An 18,778-nucleotide genomic window follows, 5' to 3' on the forward strand; every position below is an offset into this window, starting at 1 on the left:
TTCCAACTTCAATATTATTCCATTAAATATCTTAGACCGTCACATTAAAAAACCCCACAACCAGGATTTCTAGACTGACATGGAAAATCATGTTCATGGTTTAGAGGAACTGACTCACAAGTTCCATGCATATCTCCAATATACATTTTATTGCCATGTAGGAAGTTTTTAAATAGGAAGTATAGCAGTTCCTGTTAACTAGTACATAGACAATAACAGAAGAAATATGGACTGCTTCAAAGATGATCATAGAATCATAAAATAGTAGAATAGGGTGATTCAGAAAGAATCTTAGGAAAGGTAGTAATTTCATTTTAGACTTGGGAGTTTTTCTCTGATTCAGCACAGCATGCTAAAATGTAAACATGTGTTTCACTTGCATTAAAATAAAAAATTCAGATATATGTGCCTTGGTACTTTATGGAGTTCAGAACTCATGGGAACTATCATTCATTTGATAAGTTTGTCAAAGTCATACTGTCATAGGGAACTGGGACTTACAAAGCAGAGAAGAAAGCAAAACTTACAGCTAATGCCTGTGGGGCAACAGGACAAATAATGTTTCTTGGTACTAAGCTTTGATATCTGATGTCTTCAAGTAGAATTAGTTGAAAATTATGAACCTCTGATCTTGCAGAAATGGAATACAATTTTTTAAGGGAGAAAAGCTTTGGAAATATAAATCTTGAAGTTCTATATTAAAAATTTGGAGTTGAGGATTGCTCAGAATATTTAGAATATTGCAGAATATTTAAGGTCTACAAAACAAAGTTCTGTTTTTCAAGAGATAATCTTACTTTTCGTGTACTTTAATCCTACAGTTAAGAGAAACAATTTATTCTAACAAATTATTCAAGATAGAGCCCATAGAAACAGTTCAGGTGGTGGTGCTTTATATCAGGACACTATGAGGGGGAATGTGATATAATTTACATGCCACCTGGACAACTGCTAGATAAAAATATTTCAGTTTTATAACAACTCATTATTTAGGTATTCTAGTAGCTTCCTGGTATAAAATGAAAAAATAAAAATATTTTTCTAAATTTATTTCTAACAGTGATGCTGATGCTGAATTGCCAAGTTACTTGAATTAATAAATTTCCTTTCAGGGAAACCTTAACAGGGACACTTGATTACAGAAATAAAGCTAAGACCTACTGTATCTGAATCTGAATTATCACCCATATTTTTCTGTCTTTCTGTTCCTGTCATTCTGCTTGACTTCATTTTATTTTTCCCCTGAAGGGTACTGATTTATAAATAGTGGCAAATTCTAATATTAATTTCTCTGCAGTTTTTTTGTCTAGTGCTAAGTATATTTGGTGTTAATTTTGTGTAAAAGTGGAGAAAGTTAAATATTGAATACTTAAGATCATGTGAAATGCTGGAGACACTTCCTGCCTGAAAAATTTGTTTTTACTCATTGCACAATGTAAAATATCTTTACAGGGAGGCACTGTAAATAATGGACACTTGGTATTAGTATTCCTTATTTCAGAAGAAAGAATTATCCTATCAGAGTATATTTAATAAAATTTCAATTAAAGGAGCATCAAGTCTATTAAGTGGGATTAGAGTTCAAATACCATCTTTTGTGCTGCTGTTGTTTGGCAGTTGGGATGGTAAAATTCTCTATTGATATTTTTTTTCCCCAAAATCATACTTGCTAGAGTTGAAAAATTTAGCTGTTTAATACTGTTAGCCCACAGGTTTGGACAGTAGCCAGAAGCTAGTGAGTGGCCTTTTTGCAGATTTCCTTTAGACAGCAATGTCTTTCACTTGCTGAGAGGGTAGAAGAGAGATTGTAGGGTTTTGGAGTTTTTTAATCTGTTTTTGAGTTTGTCTCTTTGCTGTGTTTTCAAATTTTAAGAAATGAATTTATTATTTTATTTTTAAGTGCAGGAATCAGTGTAAGCTTTTATATATAAGCTTTTATATATAAGTGTGTATGCTGTAAGCACTTAGTATTTACCATGTTTCTAATGGGGTTTGGGACTTCTGTTGTTGTTTTGAATATAGAGTCTGTCTTTATTGGTCTTCAGGGCATTTTTAAATCTGGTAAAAGAGGGTAATTAAGAAAGAAAACTGCTGGTTTTGGGGGGAGCACTGAACTGAGGCAAATTTTAACTATGATTGTTCCGTAGGTATTACTGCAATATAAGCTAATGAAAAAGTTGATCTCGGCTTCGTGAACTATTGTGGTGGTTTCCATCATTACCTGAATAAAAAAAGAGTAGATTGATAATACTTAGTCTGTGGAGAAAACAAATAGAATTTCCCTGTTCAATAGCTGAACAAAAGCTAAAGCCTAGGGGTGCAGTTTTCTATTGATGCCTTTTAATTCACAGTTTATTTCTGACCAACTGACAAATTGACACTTGGTTGGTATTTATGTCTTTACATAACAAAGTGTTTAGGTGACACAGGACTTTGTTAGCATAACTTTACCAATTGAGGTTTTTTTCTAGCAAGGGTGTTAAACACACTAAGAAGGTATCATTTTTTTTTCTCAAGTTTGTTTTTTTTTTTTAAATTTTGATATATTTATTCATTTTTAAGATTTCTTTTCTCCAAAGGTTTTGAGAAAGTTTTACCTTTTGGATGAATGGTATTTCTAGTTTGAAAATTCCAGGTATCTTAAGAAACATACTTGGTTCCAGGACTCTGAAAATGCCTGAGCCAATTTAGAGAGGTACGAGACGTAGTTTGGCTGATATTTATTACATGGTAGAAGAATTTGTCAAAATGAGATTGTCTGTTGCTTTCATACATCCCAGGGTCTGCATGCTTTTTTGGGATCTGTTAACATGCTTGAGCTCTGGACTTGCTTAGAGGGTAGTAGACAGCAGCACTGTATTTTAAGAAAGCAGGGACAAAACCTTAGCATGACTGTAAATCTTAGTAGCTACAATGCTGTGATGTCTTACTGAAAATAAAAGGCAAGACTTCGCTCAAAATTTAGCATTTGAATTAAAAAATCATATTTGTGAGGCACAGATTGAGCTTGCAGCTCTTCTGGTGAACTGAGAAATCTGGTACAGCTGCTGAGGACCATTTCCTTGCTGAGGAGGTAGTAGAGCAGGTCTGCTTGGTACAGCAGGAGATACCTCAAGTCTGAAAAAAAAAAAAAAAAAGAGAAATGAAAATGTTGCAATTGTGCACATAAGGGGACAAAATGCTGAGGGCATTGACAGGACCATAGCTCACCCCTAGAGTATCTGCTACTGGATAGTTTTGCAGCAATGCCTTTTTCAAATGACTTTCTTTAAAAGCATTTTTTACTTTCTGGTGCAACTGACATGTACCCATAGTCAGAGATGAAAATGTATCAACTATTTTAGTAGAGAAACACTGAGTGATAGTCACAATTATGCAGTAAGTCTCTGCTTAAAGAAAGATGTAGTTCTTTTCATGACTGACAGTTCCTGGATTTCTTTGTATTTCATTCTCTTAAATTCCTGTTTGTTCTACTGAACAGTCAATGGACAAAACATCTCATAGTGAGATGGGAAAAATAGGAGTTTCATGTACTGTATGTCCTTGTTTTCTTGTGCAACATTAGACTGATTCTGCTGTACAGAAATGGCAATACAAGTAGGATGCAAATTTTAAGCTTCTGTAGTTTCACTAATTTTGAGATGGTTTTCATATGGTAATATTTGGTATATTTAGTATAGAAAACTGTGCCACCATAAAACTGTTTTATGATGCAGTAGTCACTGAAAGACAGGTGTATTTAAGTCATGTTATTTTGTGACTTTTGCAAAGGTGTCAATTAGACTGTAAATGAATACTTGCTATCTATTTTCTAATCACTAAACAGTGAGAATGACTCTGCAATTGAATGTTTACTCTCATTTCAGCTTCTGATTTCCAGCTTTACTTTGAGCTTAACAATTTGGTGTCTTGTAAATAGACAAAAGCTGATAGAATAATTTTGCATGGACTGGTTGACCAAGCTGATGAAAAATCCTAGGCTGTGTGAGAATAACCTGAGTTTATTTCTGCATTTGCAGGTTCATCTTTGAGTAGCACTATTTAGGATGGGGTACATTGATTGAGGCTGATACAGCTCTCACTAAGGTCCTAAAGCCTGTTTCCATCTATTTTATTTGAGGTCTGAGCTGTTTTGTTGTTTGCTTTTGTTGTTGTGGTGTATCATTTATTAAATGATAAATAATGTTTAGAGCATCAGAGCAGTGCATTTTATGTCGGTGGCAACAGCACCAAACTCGGAATATAAAAATGTTTTATCTGTGCCTAAATCATGGCAGGTAACCATGGCAATCATACCATTTCCAACAGCTCACAGAAAGCATTTGAAACATCTTAAGTGAGCTGATCCATTAATTATGAAGGATATCAATATTTTACCATCTGCCATACTAACAGTGTGTATGAAAGACTTGTGTGAAACAATTTAAACTGGAACTTAGAATGCACTTAGCCTTTAGTGAAGACTTTTAAAACAGTGTAAGATACATGGTACATCAGACTCTTCTTAATGGTTTTAAAGCTTAATGTATCAGTTGAGTTTGTAAGATTTCAGTTATGTATTCTTATTGTTAGAGATTTGTAATTTGGTGTTAGCATCTTGCTGTGGGCAGAAACTTGGCAAATTCTCAGACAAAAAGAATTTCATGAAATATTTAGGGACCCATTAATTTCAGATTAAAAATATTTTACCAGATGTGTTTTGATGCTTCTGCAATCTGAAGCAGTTTACTGAAATTTTGTGGATTCTTAATCAAAAGTACAAGCTGTGGAACTGTGGTCTAAAAAATAACTCAGGCAGTAGTTTGTGCAGAAACAGTAGTAGCCTTATTTTTCAGAAAATGTGCTTACAGCTTGAAGGTAACTGCTGGTATGTTAAGTCATGATCAACAATTTGTTTAAAATAATTCTACTCTGCATAAAGTGTTGGTAAATATGGCCAAGGTGCCCTCAGACACATTAGAATCTGTCCAGGTTAATGTAACTGAGTCCCTCTCTCTACAGTAGCCTTTCTTTTAACAAGGAAACAGATTCTTAACCAGTTTGTCAGGGATTTAGATTATAGTCACAGGCAATGTATCCCTGCACATACCAGTTCTTTTTCAGTGTACAGAATCCTTTAATGTATTGTTAATCAGGTGGTGCTGAATGTGTGAGGCTGTCTCTTGCTTTAGATTGGGGCTGCTTTTCAAGTACAGTATGGTAATTGCAATTTCATTACAAAGAGTGGTAGTAGCTGTCCATAAATAATCCCTCACACTGAGAATGTATGGCTCCAAAGAGTTTATCTTTTGAATGAACAAGGAGTCTCAGATCTTGAAAGCAGAGCTTCTGCCTTCTTTGAATACTTCACATTTGGTGGGACCAATCTACCACCGGACTCAGAAGAACTAAAAGGGTCAGTTAGTGATGCATTTTGGTTTTAAAATGGTAAGAGTTTAGCTAATTGTTCAAACAGCTTTAAGGAAAGATTTTTAGAAATAGCATTTAGGGCCTGAATCAGGGAAATGCTTAAAAACATGTGATCCTGAATTGTTAATGGATGAATCCAGTTAATGGAAGAATGCATGTATCAAAATGGACAGTTTTTTCTGTAGTAGTTCCAAATGATATATGCGTTGCCCTGTAAACAGCTAAAGCTCTTGAAACCACAGGAACTAAATATTTTTGGGCCGATGCTGGGTTTAGTGCCATTTTTGGCATCTGCTTCTGGGGAAAGGAAAAAAATTAAAAGGGCCACAATTATTCAGAATTTATTTTTATAGCCATATTTGAAGGAACTTACTGGCTTTTGTCCAGAGCTTCTGCAAGTGCTGTTTTTACAAAAAGCAACGTACGTCATAAAGGCAGGTAAAATTCATAAAGCATTCCTGCAAATAAAAAGAGGCATTTATGAGACTAAGAAATTTCCACTGTGATTCAGATTTCAAATGCTCCAGTGACTGGCTTGATGATTCAAGACACAAGGTCTGTTACCTTGTTAGAGACAAGACCTGCTATTTATTCATTGTATTCATCCAATTTCTTCTATACATTTGTCTTAACTGAATTTCCTAAAATACCTTTCATCTTTGTAATAATACCCCCTTTTTTTTTTTTTTTTTTTGTGCATAAGTATATGTAGTTGTAATTTTAACAAAATGACTTTGTCCTCACAGCACATTCATATCAAGCATACATTAATCTGTATATTGAATCTTAGGGGAAGATCTTTGATGTTTCCTATGTGAGTAGATACAAAATTGTAGATTTGTATTGACAGAGACAATCTCATACAAACACCAAAGATATGTATCTACTAAAGAAATGAGGTTTTTTCTACTGAGAGAAGACCAAAACAGAACCTTTCCTGTCCATTCACTTGTAAATAAAAACACAATTTAGGAGTTGGAATATAAAAGATAAACTAGATTCAAGTTGTAGATAATTGGGTCTGGTGAAAAGAGGATAACAGGTACATTTTTTTAAGTTGAGACTGAAGTAAATGGTCAAGCTTTGAACCAATTGTGTTTTTCTATTACCAGTTTTTTTTTTTTTATTATTCTATTTACAGTTTTGTGACAAAACCTCTTTATTACTGCAACAACTTGGCAGTAGCACCTGTGTGGTAAAATAATTCCTCTGAGTAGCTGACCTGCTGTTGCAAAATGCACATTTAGTGATAAAGTATAGACCTAGAGCTGAATGATTTTGACCTTGGTGTACATTACTTCTGGTAAGGACAATGGGCCTTAGTACATGGTACAGAATTTCATGGTAGATTGCTTGAATTCTAGTTTTGAGATGAAATTTAAAAGAACAGTTTGAACTCTTTTCAGGCTGAGTTTAATTTCCGAGATTTTCTGTATTTCACTTGAATAAATGGCAGAAAAATAGTTATATATTACAAGCACTGTTTTGATCAGCTGTAAACAGCAAAAATGCAGTCCCCAAGCATGTTCTGGCAGTCTTAATTAGAAAACTCCTTTGTGCTGTTGTTATCTGTAGATAATGAGATTCCTTGCAATAATATAGGAGATATAAAGTACCTACAATCAGCATTTTCCTTCTATGTTTATAACAAAGTTGTCCGGCCTGTGATACAAGTATTTACTTAAATACATGTTCAGTAAAGAAGTCTTACCAAAAGAATGCAGCCTCTGCTCAAGAACAGATTTTAACATAATTGAGAAGATGCCTCTGAAAATATCTTTGTTGAGGATTTATGACCAAAAAATTCTTAAGAACTGTAAAAATGCTAGTGAATGTGGTAGTTAAAAAAGAAGAATTTCTCGGGGGCTTGAAAGCATAATTGCTAGAAGTTGTGAAACACACTCATGGAAGTGTGGTTCTTTGGAAGGGCTCTAAGCTGAGGCTGTGTCTGCACTGGGACCAGACAAGTAGAGCAAAGTAATCTAGCTCCTTCCTCCATTACACACAGTCAAGTAAGACTGGGGGAGAGGATTACTCCAAAATTGATATGGTCTCACATGTCAAACATAAACCCACCCCTTCTCATGCTTTCAGAACCAAAGCTGTTCCACAAAATTTGTCTTCCTCACTGAGATCTCCTGTGTGCCACACTGTCTTGTGTTCTGCCTGACACAGCTGGTGGTGGCACATCAGTGTCCCTGCTAATGTGATAGGTCAAGTGTTTTGAGTAAAAGATAGGAAGACAGGGCTGTTCCTTGATTTAGTAAAAAAATCCAGTAGGAACAAAAGTCTTAGTGAAAAGAGAAAAAATAATTAAATTTATGTTAGTCAATTAGTTAATTTGTATCGCACTACACTTCTATTTATTATTAGATTTCCATTTTTTCTAATATTCTGTATTGCCACATTAAAATTTTTGCTTTAATATTTCCCAGCAGCCTGTATAGACTTCTGTTCCACACATTTGTCCAGACTTCGCCAGTGCAGCGGGGCACGGAGCAAGCTGTTGCTCTGTTCCCTTTGAGTAGTAAGTGTACTCAGTTATGGAGTAGTGGGTGAGTGCCTCTGCAGAGTGGAATGCATGAAGTGACAGCAATGCAGCTTTGGTTTCTAATGAGGTGTCAGTCTCCAAGAGTTTTCAGTCTTCCATCGTTTATCAGTAAACCAGTTGACACAACTTGTGTGTGTAGTGTGTGTGTGTTGCTGAAAACCAATGTGACTGATAAAAAGAAAAACCGTGTAATACATAGTTGTTTTTTTTCCACAATGATCTTGATAATTACATGTATTCGTATAAAACTGGAAGGTAAAAGAAGACCAGAGAGCTGTGTAAGTTCATATTTAGAAAACAAAAAATATGTAATTAAGAATTTTGTGAACTTAATTAAACAACTTGCGCACTGCCTCGGTTTTTGAAGCCTGTATATGTGACTGTCTTCTGCTGTTATAAATGTTACAGCAACAATGTGTTGTTAAGTAATCACATGCAAATCAAAGATGAGCAGAAAAGACTTCCTTAAGTTATAAAAAATGTGCCTATCTTTCATATACAGGATTAGTCACCAATATTTGCAAATGTACCTTACTTAATGGGTTGGGTGTTTTGTTTGTTTTGTTTGTTTGTTTGGTTTTATTAATTCTATGGATTTAAATTACTATTTTCACAAATGCCTTTCCAAATCTTTTCTCTTTTTCTTCTGTCTCCTAAAATATTGCTGTTCTGTGTAATTTCTCCTAATGAGAGACAAGAACAGAACAAAATGTCAATGAATGTTCTAGAAAGTCTCCAGCAGTCCTGAATCTGAAGGACCATTCCTGCTTTGATGAGTTAGTCTGTTTTACCTAAGGAAGGAATGATTCTCATATTTGCATCCCATTCATGGCAGCATGGCTGGAACAGTTTTTTATTTTATATATTTTGTGGTGGCTTTTTGGTGGCTTGTCAGTTTTTTGGCAAGAAACAAGAACTTATTTCAATGGCTTTTCTTACACATAAATAATACAGGTTGGATAGACACCTTTACAGATAATAGTCTTCATTTGAGAGCTGTTATTTTTTAATAATAGTTTTGGCTGCATGCCTCAAGAACATACTCTGACATTTAAACCAGGCTATTAGAGTCCCTGCATTTTTTAGATACAGTGTAATGACTGTAGTAAAAACCTGCCTGCACCTGATTTCACTGTAAACCTATTATAGTGAAATGTGTAGACTTTATATTATGGTTCACTGTGATTGATGTTCCTCATAGGAAAAAGTTTAAGCTAGGGTGGATGTTACAGGATGCATGGCATTGTGCTGGTTGTTAAGACTTTTAATTTTTAAGTCCATCAGCAGAATTAGGAGTTTATAGAATTATTTTGTTTATTTATGGAGTTCAATATAGAATAAAACCTTGACATCTAAAATACTATAGGAACTTGAGTAAAGTGGCTTTATGAGAACTGTGATATGGTCTTTAAAAGAGCAATCTACTGTGTCATTCTGTGAGTCTATTATATGAAAACTCCATCACCAAGCAATAATTTATTAACATAATAAAAAAGATGGAGAAAAATTAAGCCATTCTGGAGTTTGTGTGCCCAGCATAGGAAAAGTATGAATTGTGAAGAAATGGTGGGAATAAATTGGTATTTCCTTCTGCAAAGACTGGTAATTCTGCATCTTAAAAAGAATCACATAAATTCTTATGCCACTGTCTCTCTGCCTGTGTAATGCACTGCTTTTCTCAGATGGTAGCATTTTATGGAGATCTACTAATAAGAGGAGAATTCTGGTCCATAGAAGAAGCATTCTGCCAAAGAGAGAATTCATCATCCTGTCAGTGGATGTTTTTGTGAATCAGGTTTTATTAGGTTGCATGGTTTTCCTTTATCTCTAAGAAAAACAGAGTCAAGGGTTTATTACATATTGCCAACATATTTCTATAGGCATAATAAACAAAGTTCATCAAAATATCAAATTTTATGTTTATTAGGGCTGCATAGTCACGTTATAGAACTGGAAAACATCTTCAACCATTTATATTTTTCCATTCTATTTTTAGGATGCAAAGTTTGTAGAAGAGCGACGCAAGCAGCTACAAAATTACCTAAGGAATGTAATGAACAAAATTATTCAAACTGTGCCAGAATTCACAGCCAATCCCAAAAAAGAGACTCTTATTCAGCTGATGCCATTTTTTGTGTAAGTATCAGTGAAGTAGCTAAACTATTAAGCTTTTTTCATCACAGTTTAATTTAAAATATAAAGAAAACATCTCCAAACTCTTTAAAACCGTGACTTTTGGAACTAGAATTCAAATAAGTGCTTCTGTAATATTTAAAGGAATATATGACATGTGAAGTATTTTACTTATTTAAATGGTGACTGAACAAAAATCACTGTATAAAGCTTTCAAAAATATCAGAGACACCTCAAAAACTACATCCATAGGTATTCTTCAAACACTAGGAGGTTTTGCTCTGTTTTATTTTGTCTTTTTCAGTTTCATTTTGCTTTTGTTAGTGTGAGGTTTGTATTTTTGTTTTTCTATTTATTTGGAGGATGAGATTGGAGCACTATTACCCTACTTACTAATCTGATGAAAGTGTCAAGTCGTTGAACTTGTTTTAGCTGAATTTTGCAGTCTGCTAACCCAATCTATTTTCATTAATGGTAACATTTAATATGTTCAGATAGAAAATACATTTGCAATTGAATTTTCAAGTTCAATTGCAAATTTGTATATTTTTCTCTTCCTGTCTAATTATATTTTATTCTAAAATGGTTAAGTGTAGCTGTGTGAATTAGTGAACAAGCAATTTCTTGTCAAATTAATTTCATAACTTGCTTCTTTAAATGTAGATGGAAAAAAAAACCCAAAAAAACCCAAAAAAGCAAGCCAGTGTGTTATTGAAGGTTCTGTACATCTTAAAACAGTTTCTAGATAACAATCGTTTGTTTTCCTGAGCTGCAGAGCTGGACATATTTTCTCTTGAGGCAGCTGCTCAAACATATTCTTTAAAGAAAGCAGAGAATCTGCCAATAACTCATCAGAGAAGAGGCTGTAACAGATTCTGAGCAACTGTTGTCTGCAGGATGTATTTGATCACCAGAGGAGTTGACAGTTCTCAGTGATGATTAGAGGATGGTAATAGTCAAAAAATATCTTCACTTGATGACATTACTGGCAGCAAACTTGATAGCAAAAGTTCTGTTCTTAGGTAGTGGACTTTTCCAACCAAAAAGCTTCTGTGATCCTTTTGACATCCATGTCTTTTAGGGTGTGGTTATATATTTAGTTATGCACCAGTGATGTCTGTGGGATATGTGGTGTTTAGTTATATACCTGTTCCAATAAATGCTAGGGACTTGATTTTTCTGCTGGGTTTTTGTTTTGCACATTCTGAAACATGTTAGAGCTGCAGTTCCAGCCCATAAGTTCTTGGGAGAATTGGAAATCAGAGAGCAGAATTGTCCTGTCCATTCAATTTGCAGTGCATATGGTGCCAGTATCTTGCAGTTAGTGCACTGACAGATAAAGATTAAAAGCAAACAAAGCAATCCCTGAAATACTGCAAAGTAATACTGATGTGAAGTCAGGAAGTTTTAAATTGAATAGATTAATTTCTCACAGAGCTGGCGATGGTATGACACCTAAACCTGTTAGTGTACATATCTGTTGCTTCCAATAGAATAAATTACAGTATTCAGCAAATGCACCCTGAAGTATCATGGCTAGTGGCCAGAGTTTTACCTGATTGCATCCTTTGAAGTGGCAGCTTGTCTTACCAACTGAGCACTGAATGACATCAGTAGCTCTTTAATAGATTTGTTATGTTCTGTAACAGGAAGTAAGCACTGATACAGGGGAATGTAATTTACATGAACAAACTGGGAACAGCATTTATTTAAATATGTGACTTTTAATTAGTAAAGTACTTTCTAATGCCTGAAATGTGCTAATGAAACTGATTTATTGCTATGTTGATTGATCTACTTAGAAAACTATGTAGAGACATTACACAATATTTATCTTTCAATAGAACTGTGTTGCCAAGCACTGATGCTTGTTGAAGTAAAAATACCTTGGATATCTGAAATCTGATTAATATGTTCCTACAATGCAGGAAATTCCATTGCAAAAAAGCATTTTTCTTCTGTGGATTGTTCTTAAGAAACTTCTGGTTGTTTTGCTGTTATTCTTGGTTTCTGTGTTCTTCACTTTGTAACTGACAGTTTTGTTTTTAGCCTCTCATTACCTTTGAGGCTTGGCATCAAACTTAAAAAAAGTATCGTGCCTGTTTTGATCTAACTTAAATGTGAAAGAAGCAGGGCAAAAATTGTTTAGTCAAAGTATATGAGAATTTATACTTTTAATCTCTTTTTCCTTCTGTAAGAATTAAGATTAGAAAATTGTATTATGATGTTTCAATTTTTATTTTTTAATTTCATGTTTTGGCACATATTGATGTTGAAGACATTTTTTACATGGCATTCTACAAATTCATTTAATCCTCCTTTCTCTGCTCTGTGTAGAGGGTTTTTGAGCCTTAGAGGAAAATAAGGAAATAAATATATCACCTGGAAGAGAAACAGTGATAGGGCAAGAATAAGCAGGGAGAGATTCATGCTCAGGATGTTTAAGTTTAAAAGGACAATGAGTTGAATATAGTAAACCAGCACTGAGAAGTAATGTTACTTCAGTAATGTTACTTGGCTTTCTAGTTTTATCCAAACGTGTCAAGTGTGTCAGCACGTGTTGCAACTCTGCTGCACCTTTCCACAGGTTAAGAACTGTCCTGCATCCTCCTGTTTTGTTTAGACATAAGACTTGCAAAATTATTTCTTACTTTACATACAAGCAGTTAATCTTTTAAATGATCTGAATAAATGCTAAAACCTGTAAATTGAGCTAGGAAATTACAGTTATCTGTGGAAGATCATTGCCTCCATAATGCAAACTGTAGCACAGTTTTATTTGATTGTGTGTTGTGTGTTGAAAGATGTTGCAGGAGAGTTCAGGAAGCTCTGTTTTAACTTGAGTACATTATTGATCAAATCTTACTTTATCTTTGAGGATTTTTTCAGCACAATTAATATAAATTAAGAGTGGTTTTTATGGGAGCACACACCCTTGAAATACTTATGAAAGATGCCACCTGTACTGGGAAGAAGAATTTATCTGTACTAGCAAGAAATTTCATTTGCTTTTCTCTCTTTTGATCCCAAGGGTCGATTTGCATTACAGAGATGCCATTGAAAGTATTGCAGAGAGAAGTTCCTTAATCTAATTTGTGATCAGAGCACTGATATATCCAAATTTTTGTTCGTGTTTGCTGCACCTCCTCTTCCCTGCCTGTATGTGGGATTCTCTATTTCATGTTTGATAGAGTTGACATCTTTCCTCTCAGTCTTCTTCAGTGTGCAGTTTTCTTCTGACAAGCATTCTGAGTGAATCTATATACATTCCAACCAAAGAGTTTTCAGTCCATGATGTTCTTATTTCAGGATAGTTATCATGGCAATACAGCATCAGACAGTTGCTGTAGGTGGGCATATATTCCAAATACTCATCAGCATTCAACATGTCTGGTGACTTCAACTTGGTTCTGTTGGGACTAGTTTTACAGAAGTTAACAGTAAAGTAACTACTCTCTAGAGCTTAAATACCAAATTTTAATTGGGAATAATTCATATGTATAGTTACTAATGATTTACAAGAGGCACATAAAATTATCAGCGAGATCTGCTTTGCATATGAACATTGTAATCTTTTACATTTCAGATCAAAAATTTGTGTTGCTTCTTCTTTATTAAGTCTTGTTCTTAAAAAGATATCAACTTCACTTTGAAATAGTCTGACTCTTACACTGATTACCATCTCAATAAAGAGAGTGAGACTTGCTCTGCAATGTTAATTGCTACAAATTGTTCAATAGGCCCCACAAATAGATATTTATGAGCATATTTCTTTCTAGTAGATTTTTGTCATGCTTCTTTGTATCCAGTGTGACCTTTACAGTGCTTATGAGAATAGTGAATACTGTACTGGAACTAAAAACTCTTCGTTCACCGATGAAGGCATTTGAGGGGTTGTGATCTTTTACAGTTGCCTCAGAATAAACTCTTGTTTAATGCTGCCTGAGAAAATAAGAATGTTAAAACAGGCAATATTGATATTTAGTGTCTAAAATGGTTGAAGCAAATGAGGGATAGGATATTATATATTTCTTTTATGTGTGTAGAAATGTACATGAGATGTCTCCATTATATAGTTTAAAAGAATGGGACAAAAAAATTCAAGCAAGTAACAGAAAGCACTTTATGTGTTGCTGTTGGTAACTCATTGCTATATATCTTTTTTCTTTATAAAAAGACAGTTTTGAAGCTCTGAAAGAAATGGACTTCATATTGAACAAAGCCATGTTCAATGTTACAGCAAACTTCACTTCTATACAAAATGAGGTTTTAACTGTGCTGTGCATTTTCTGATGGGTCTATTTCCATCTTTCTGTTTTTTGCAAATAAAAGTGGCTGTCAAAGTTAAAGAAAATGCCAAGCTGCCTACCATGAAAATAGGAAATAATCACTTTACCCAATATCTTTTCATTTAACACCTCTACAACATGCAGGAATAGCTTAATGTAGTGACACTGAGCTATTGAGTCCCTTTTATTACTCTGGATTATGCCTGGTTCCCAGTTTGTGTAAGACAATTATTTTGCATAAACTCTAGGAAACTTGGGTCAAGATGGGATGCTGGTCAGTTGAACTGGTTAGGTCAAGATGCTTTTCATTTTTTTTTTTCATTGGGCCCCTGGAGTTGCATCATCACTTTAGGTCATTTTCCCTTGAAGTTAACCACAGACTTAGTAATAAGAGATTATTCTGAGAGAGGAGCTGTCATTCTTAGTAGTGTTTACCTCTTCCTTTTTGTCTTGCTCCTTTACTGCTTGCCAGTAATCTCAGCAAATCTTCAGCAAGAGAGAAGTTTTCTAAACTGTACCATTTGTGTCTCTGACTTGTAGCAGTGCAAGAAGAGGTTAAGATTTTTCTCATAAAAGAAAGCTGGGCAAAGTTTTGTGTCATTACAGCAGTGATCCTGTTTCCTTGGTAACAAGCAAGTCACATGCACTCCCTTGTTAAAAAGTGAACTCTCTGTATTGAGGCATTTCTGTACTGCACCAGGTGTTTCTGACCATGGTATCAAGAAATGGGCTGTAAAGGCAGGAAAGAAAGTTTCAATTCTGAAGCTGGGCACAATAGGGAGAGTTGTAATACTCTTTTATTTTGTGAGCAACATAAAATCAAAACAGGAAAGAACAACAACAACAACAATCTCTGCCATCATTGTTTTTCTGTCTTAGATTTCTCAGTTCTTATTTTAAAGTCATTGTCAAAGAATACCAGTAAAACATGCCCCCCCTTGCCTGAATCTACATGAGTGCCCTGTGATGACATTGTGGTTTTCAAAGCTTAGTTTTTGGCCTACTAAATCCCACAGAATAGTTTTTAGTATTTATTGCACAGCTGCACTTAAACTGGCTGTTCTATAATTACTTGTTAAGTTTCCCTTTATGAAGAGTATTTTAAGAAAACTGCCAGCTTTAGATATTCACAGTAAAATATCAGCATATGTGGCTGAAGATTGTGTAACAGCTAGTTCAGGAGATGTATTTTGGAGAACGTATAGGTAGGGGAAGGGAACCATCTGCAGGTCTCTTAAAGAAAATAAGTGTACCACCAGAAAGTGCTTTGGAAACTATTCAAATAAATATGTTGTTTTGTAAGAAGCCATCTGGTCAGTCAGAGCAATCTAATGTGGAAGTGCAGATGGGTATGAAAGCTTTGAGATCCATGATCTTCAATACAGTGCCTTAGAGGAGACCCCTTTTTGATGATCTCTTATTCCACAGTGTGCACTGATAGCTTTGAGTACACCAAAATCTGTACTCTCTCTTTTGAAATGGCAGAGTACTGGAAAAGCCCATGAAATTTCCAGGAAGAGAAAGTTTCAAATTGACATTCTCCATGCAGCTGAAAGCAGATTTCAGGTAGGTAGTGTAGCACAAGGGCTTTGAATAGCTGGGACTGTGTTCTTTCTTTGTGGATACTTTCTCATAGCCCAAATCACTTTTTTAGTAATTTATTTATTTTTTATTTAGAATTCAAAATGTACAGCTTAAGAGGGACGTATTGATTTACACAGATGTTCACAGAATGAATAGAAACCGATTAATGGAACTGAAAAAAACAAAACAATCTCTTATTTACATGATATTTATATTTGCAAGTTGCATACGATGCAACTGTGGCACTTTAGGAGGTTTTGAAGCCATGCTGTTCTAACAAAGGGTGAAGTTATTTCTACTTCTGACTTTCTTTGATATGCTGAAAGGAAATACATGCCTAAATTCAGAGTCTATTTTCAAAAGGAAGTTTTGATGTACCATTTTTAGCTTAAATTCTATTAAAAGATTAAGATGTTTGCCAACAATACAAACCATGTAAAAAATCCTTATTTCAAGACTTTCTGAAATGTGGAAGAATGGAAACAATCACAAATGACCTGTAATGAATATGTGGTATACAAGGGCAGCACTCTCCAGTGAGAACATGATTTAGTGGATTTATTGTTTAGGAACCAGGGCCTGAGTAACATGGCTGAAGAGGTTAGCTCTATCTCCTTCTAGTCAGGGCAACAGACCTGTGTTCTCAAACACCCATTGTCTTATCACTAAATTGTCTTTCTGCTGCTCTGTGAAATTGAAAATGGTGTTTTTTCAAGATATCTGATGCCAAAAAGCAATGAACGATTCATGTAAGCTGCTGCATCCTTTCACTTCCTCCTGAGTCAAGTTATAGTGGGGCACACGAAGCATCAGTCAAGCACTGTTTGTGTTCTGTCACCCTTAGATCAGGCCTTTGGGCAGAAGTAATCACTCTAGATTAAAGAATGCTCCCTTTTCATATTGGGAGGTTCTCTGTGACATTTGCAAACATTTTTGGCACAGGATGGCATTTGCAAATAATTTTGGTGTAGTGTATTTATGTAATCCATTGTCAGGAATATTGTAAGCTAAGCTCTCAAACATGAGTTTATGATGTTTGCTACAGATCTCCTGAAATGTCAGTGTTCAGTTGCCCTTGAGGAATCTGTTAGGAGGGAAAGAAAGTGGGGGAATAAGTCTTGAAAAGATGCTGTTTTTTAAATCAGAACGTGTGTGTGTGTGTGTGTGTTTGTGTGTGTGTGTGTGTAAATATACCCCCATGTGTATTCTACATAATTCTACATAATTACTAGAATGACAAGTTGTTTTAAAAAATCATTAATGAAAGAAAATTACTAAAAATTTTCTCTTCAAGTAATTGTCAGGTTTGGAGTATCACAAGAAAAACTATTCTGTAATGCTTATTTCACTGGAAATGAAAGCAAAAATTACTTTTACATAGTGGAAAAGATTTTAAGTAGTGAAAGAGGCTTTGCTGAGAGGTGGATATATATTCTTTAGTCTGTTCTCTTAGCATATGAAACAGTTTGGAATACTCATGAAAATGTGGTTTAGAAAAATCTGTTTATACATCTTGCAGTCTTCTCGTGCTTATTGATACTCCTTTCTGTGCCACACTGACAGGAATGGATAAATGTGCACTCATATTTGCTTCAAATACCTGAAGCAAATAATCCTCATAAAGGAGGCATCTTTGTACGTGTGCACTTCCTTGGCTTTAATCCAGACCACAACAAGTTGGTTTATGGCTAACTGCACAGTTTTTCAAAAGGAGGTGGGATATTTCTTTTCCTTGTTTGAACCTGTATTGAAAAAAATATTTCAACAGCCATCAGTTTCTCATGTGAAAGGAGCATGGATTAGCTACAGGCCATCACTGAAATTCAAAACATCCTCCAGAAGCTTTGTTCCTTGACTTTGTTAATCTGCTAGCTATAATATTCAAGTCTGTTGTATTTTGGGTGGTATTTTTGTTTCTTATTTTTAATGTTTGGTACGTCTCTGGTGATAGCAAAATCATAAACAGTTAGCTGAAGGGGTTCTAGAATGACTTGGGGCAATTCTAAGCACTCATCTATTAATAACCAAAATTAATTATATGCATACATACTTCCCTGCTCTATCACTTCACCTCATTAACAAATGAGTAAAGAAAGTGATTGTTGCTAGTTCCTTGGGAATATTCTTTAGACTGCTTCAGAGGTCTCCAAATATGTTATCTATAGATACAAATTAACAAATATAGATACAAATCAGAAGTGCAAATTGACCTGATCTGTTGAAGTCGATGCAGAAATAACAGGGGCAGCTTCATCGCAGGGTTCTGGTTCTTCTGCAGCATGCAGAGATTGCCCAGATGCCCTCCCCATGCTTGTTTCAGTATGGCCCTAAACCAGGGACAAAGTGACTGGAGTACTTCATGTATTTACAACACAATTCTGAGTATAACATCAAGCTGTTAATGTCTCTGATGATGTAGTCAATAGCTGCAGATTTCCTAATGCTTTATAGTGAAATGGGCTGCTTCAATGTAACTCTTACTAACATAACCCAATTCCATACAGAAAGTACAAGAAGGATTTTTTACTGGGATGGCTGATGACACCATCTTTCAGTCAACAGTTAGTTAAAAATTTATTCAGAACCATAAAATGTCCTATATCAAGGTTGTAGTAATCCTCCCAACATCAGAGCCTTTATGTCACCAATAGCCACAAAACTCAGAGATAAGAGGAGGTACTTCATGGGGAGATCATAGGTAAAAGATGAAAATGCCTTTCTTGTGATCTTCTCACTTCCTTATGGGATAAAACTCAGCTGGGCTGCAGAAACAGGTACTTCAGGTAGCAGCAGGCATTTACAGGTTTTACTG

The 18,778-nt window shown here is 34.9% G+C and overlaps 1 protein-coding gene across 3 annotated transcripts in view; it reads left to right on the forward strand.

Annotated features, from left to right (window-relative positions):
* The window catches only part of SNX29 (sorting nexin 29), a 140,851-nt gene that overhangs the window by 53,257 nt on the left and 68,816 nt on the right, over positions 1 to 18,778 (forward strand). For all 3 annotated transcript variants that reach the window (XM_071760693.1, XM_071760694.1, XM_071760692.1), the window contains exon 20: positions 9,957 to 10,096. In XM_071760693.1, the coding sequence (XP_071616794.1) occupies positions 9,957 to 10,096 (140 nt within the window). The remainder of the gene's footprint in view (positions 1 to 9,956; positions 10,097 to 18,778) is intronic.

This window comes from Heliangelus exortis, chromosome 17, assembly GCF_036169615.1.
Source record: "Heliangelus exortis chromosome 17, bHelExo1.hap1, whole genome shotgun sequence".
Classification (NCBI taxonomy): domain Eukaryota; kingdom Metazoa; phylum Chordata; class Aves; order Apodiformes; family Trochilidae; genus Heliangelus; species Heliangelus exortis.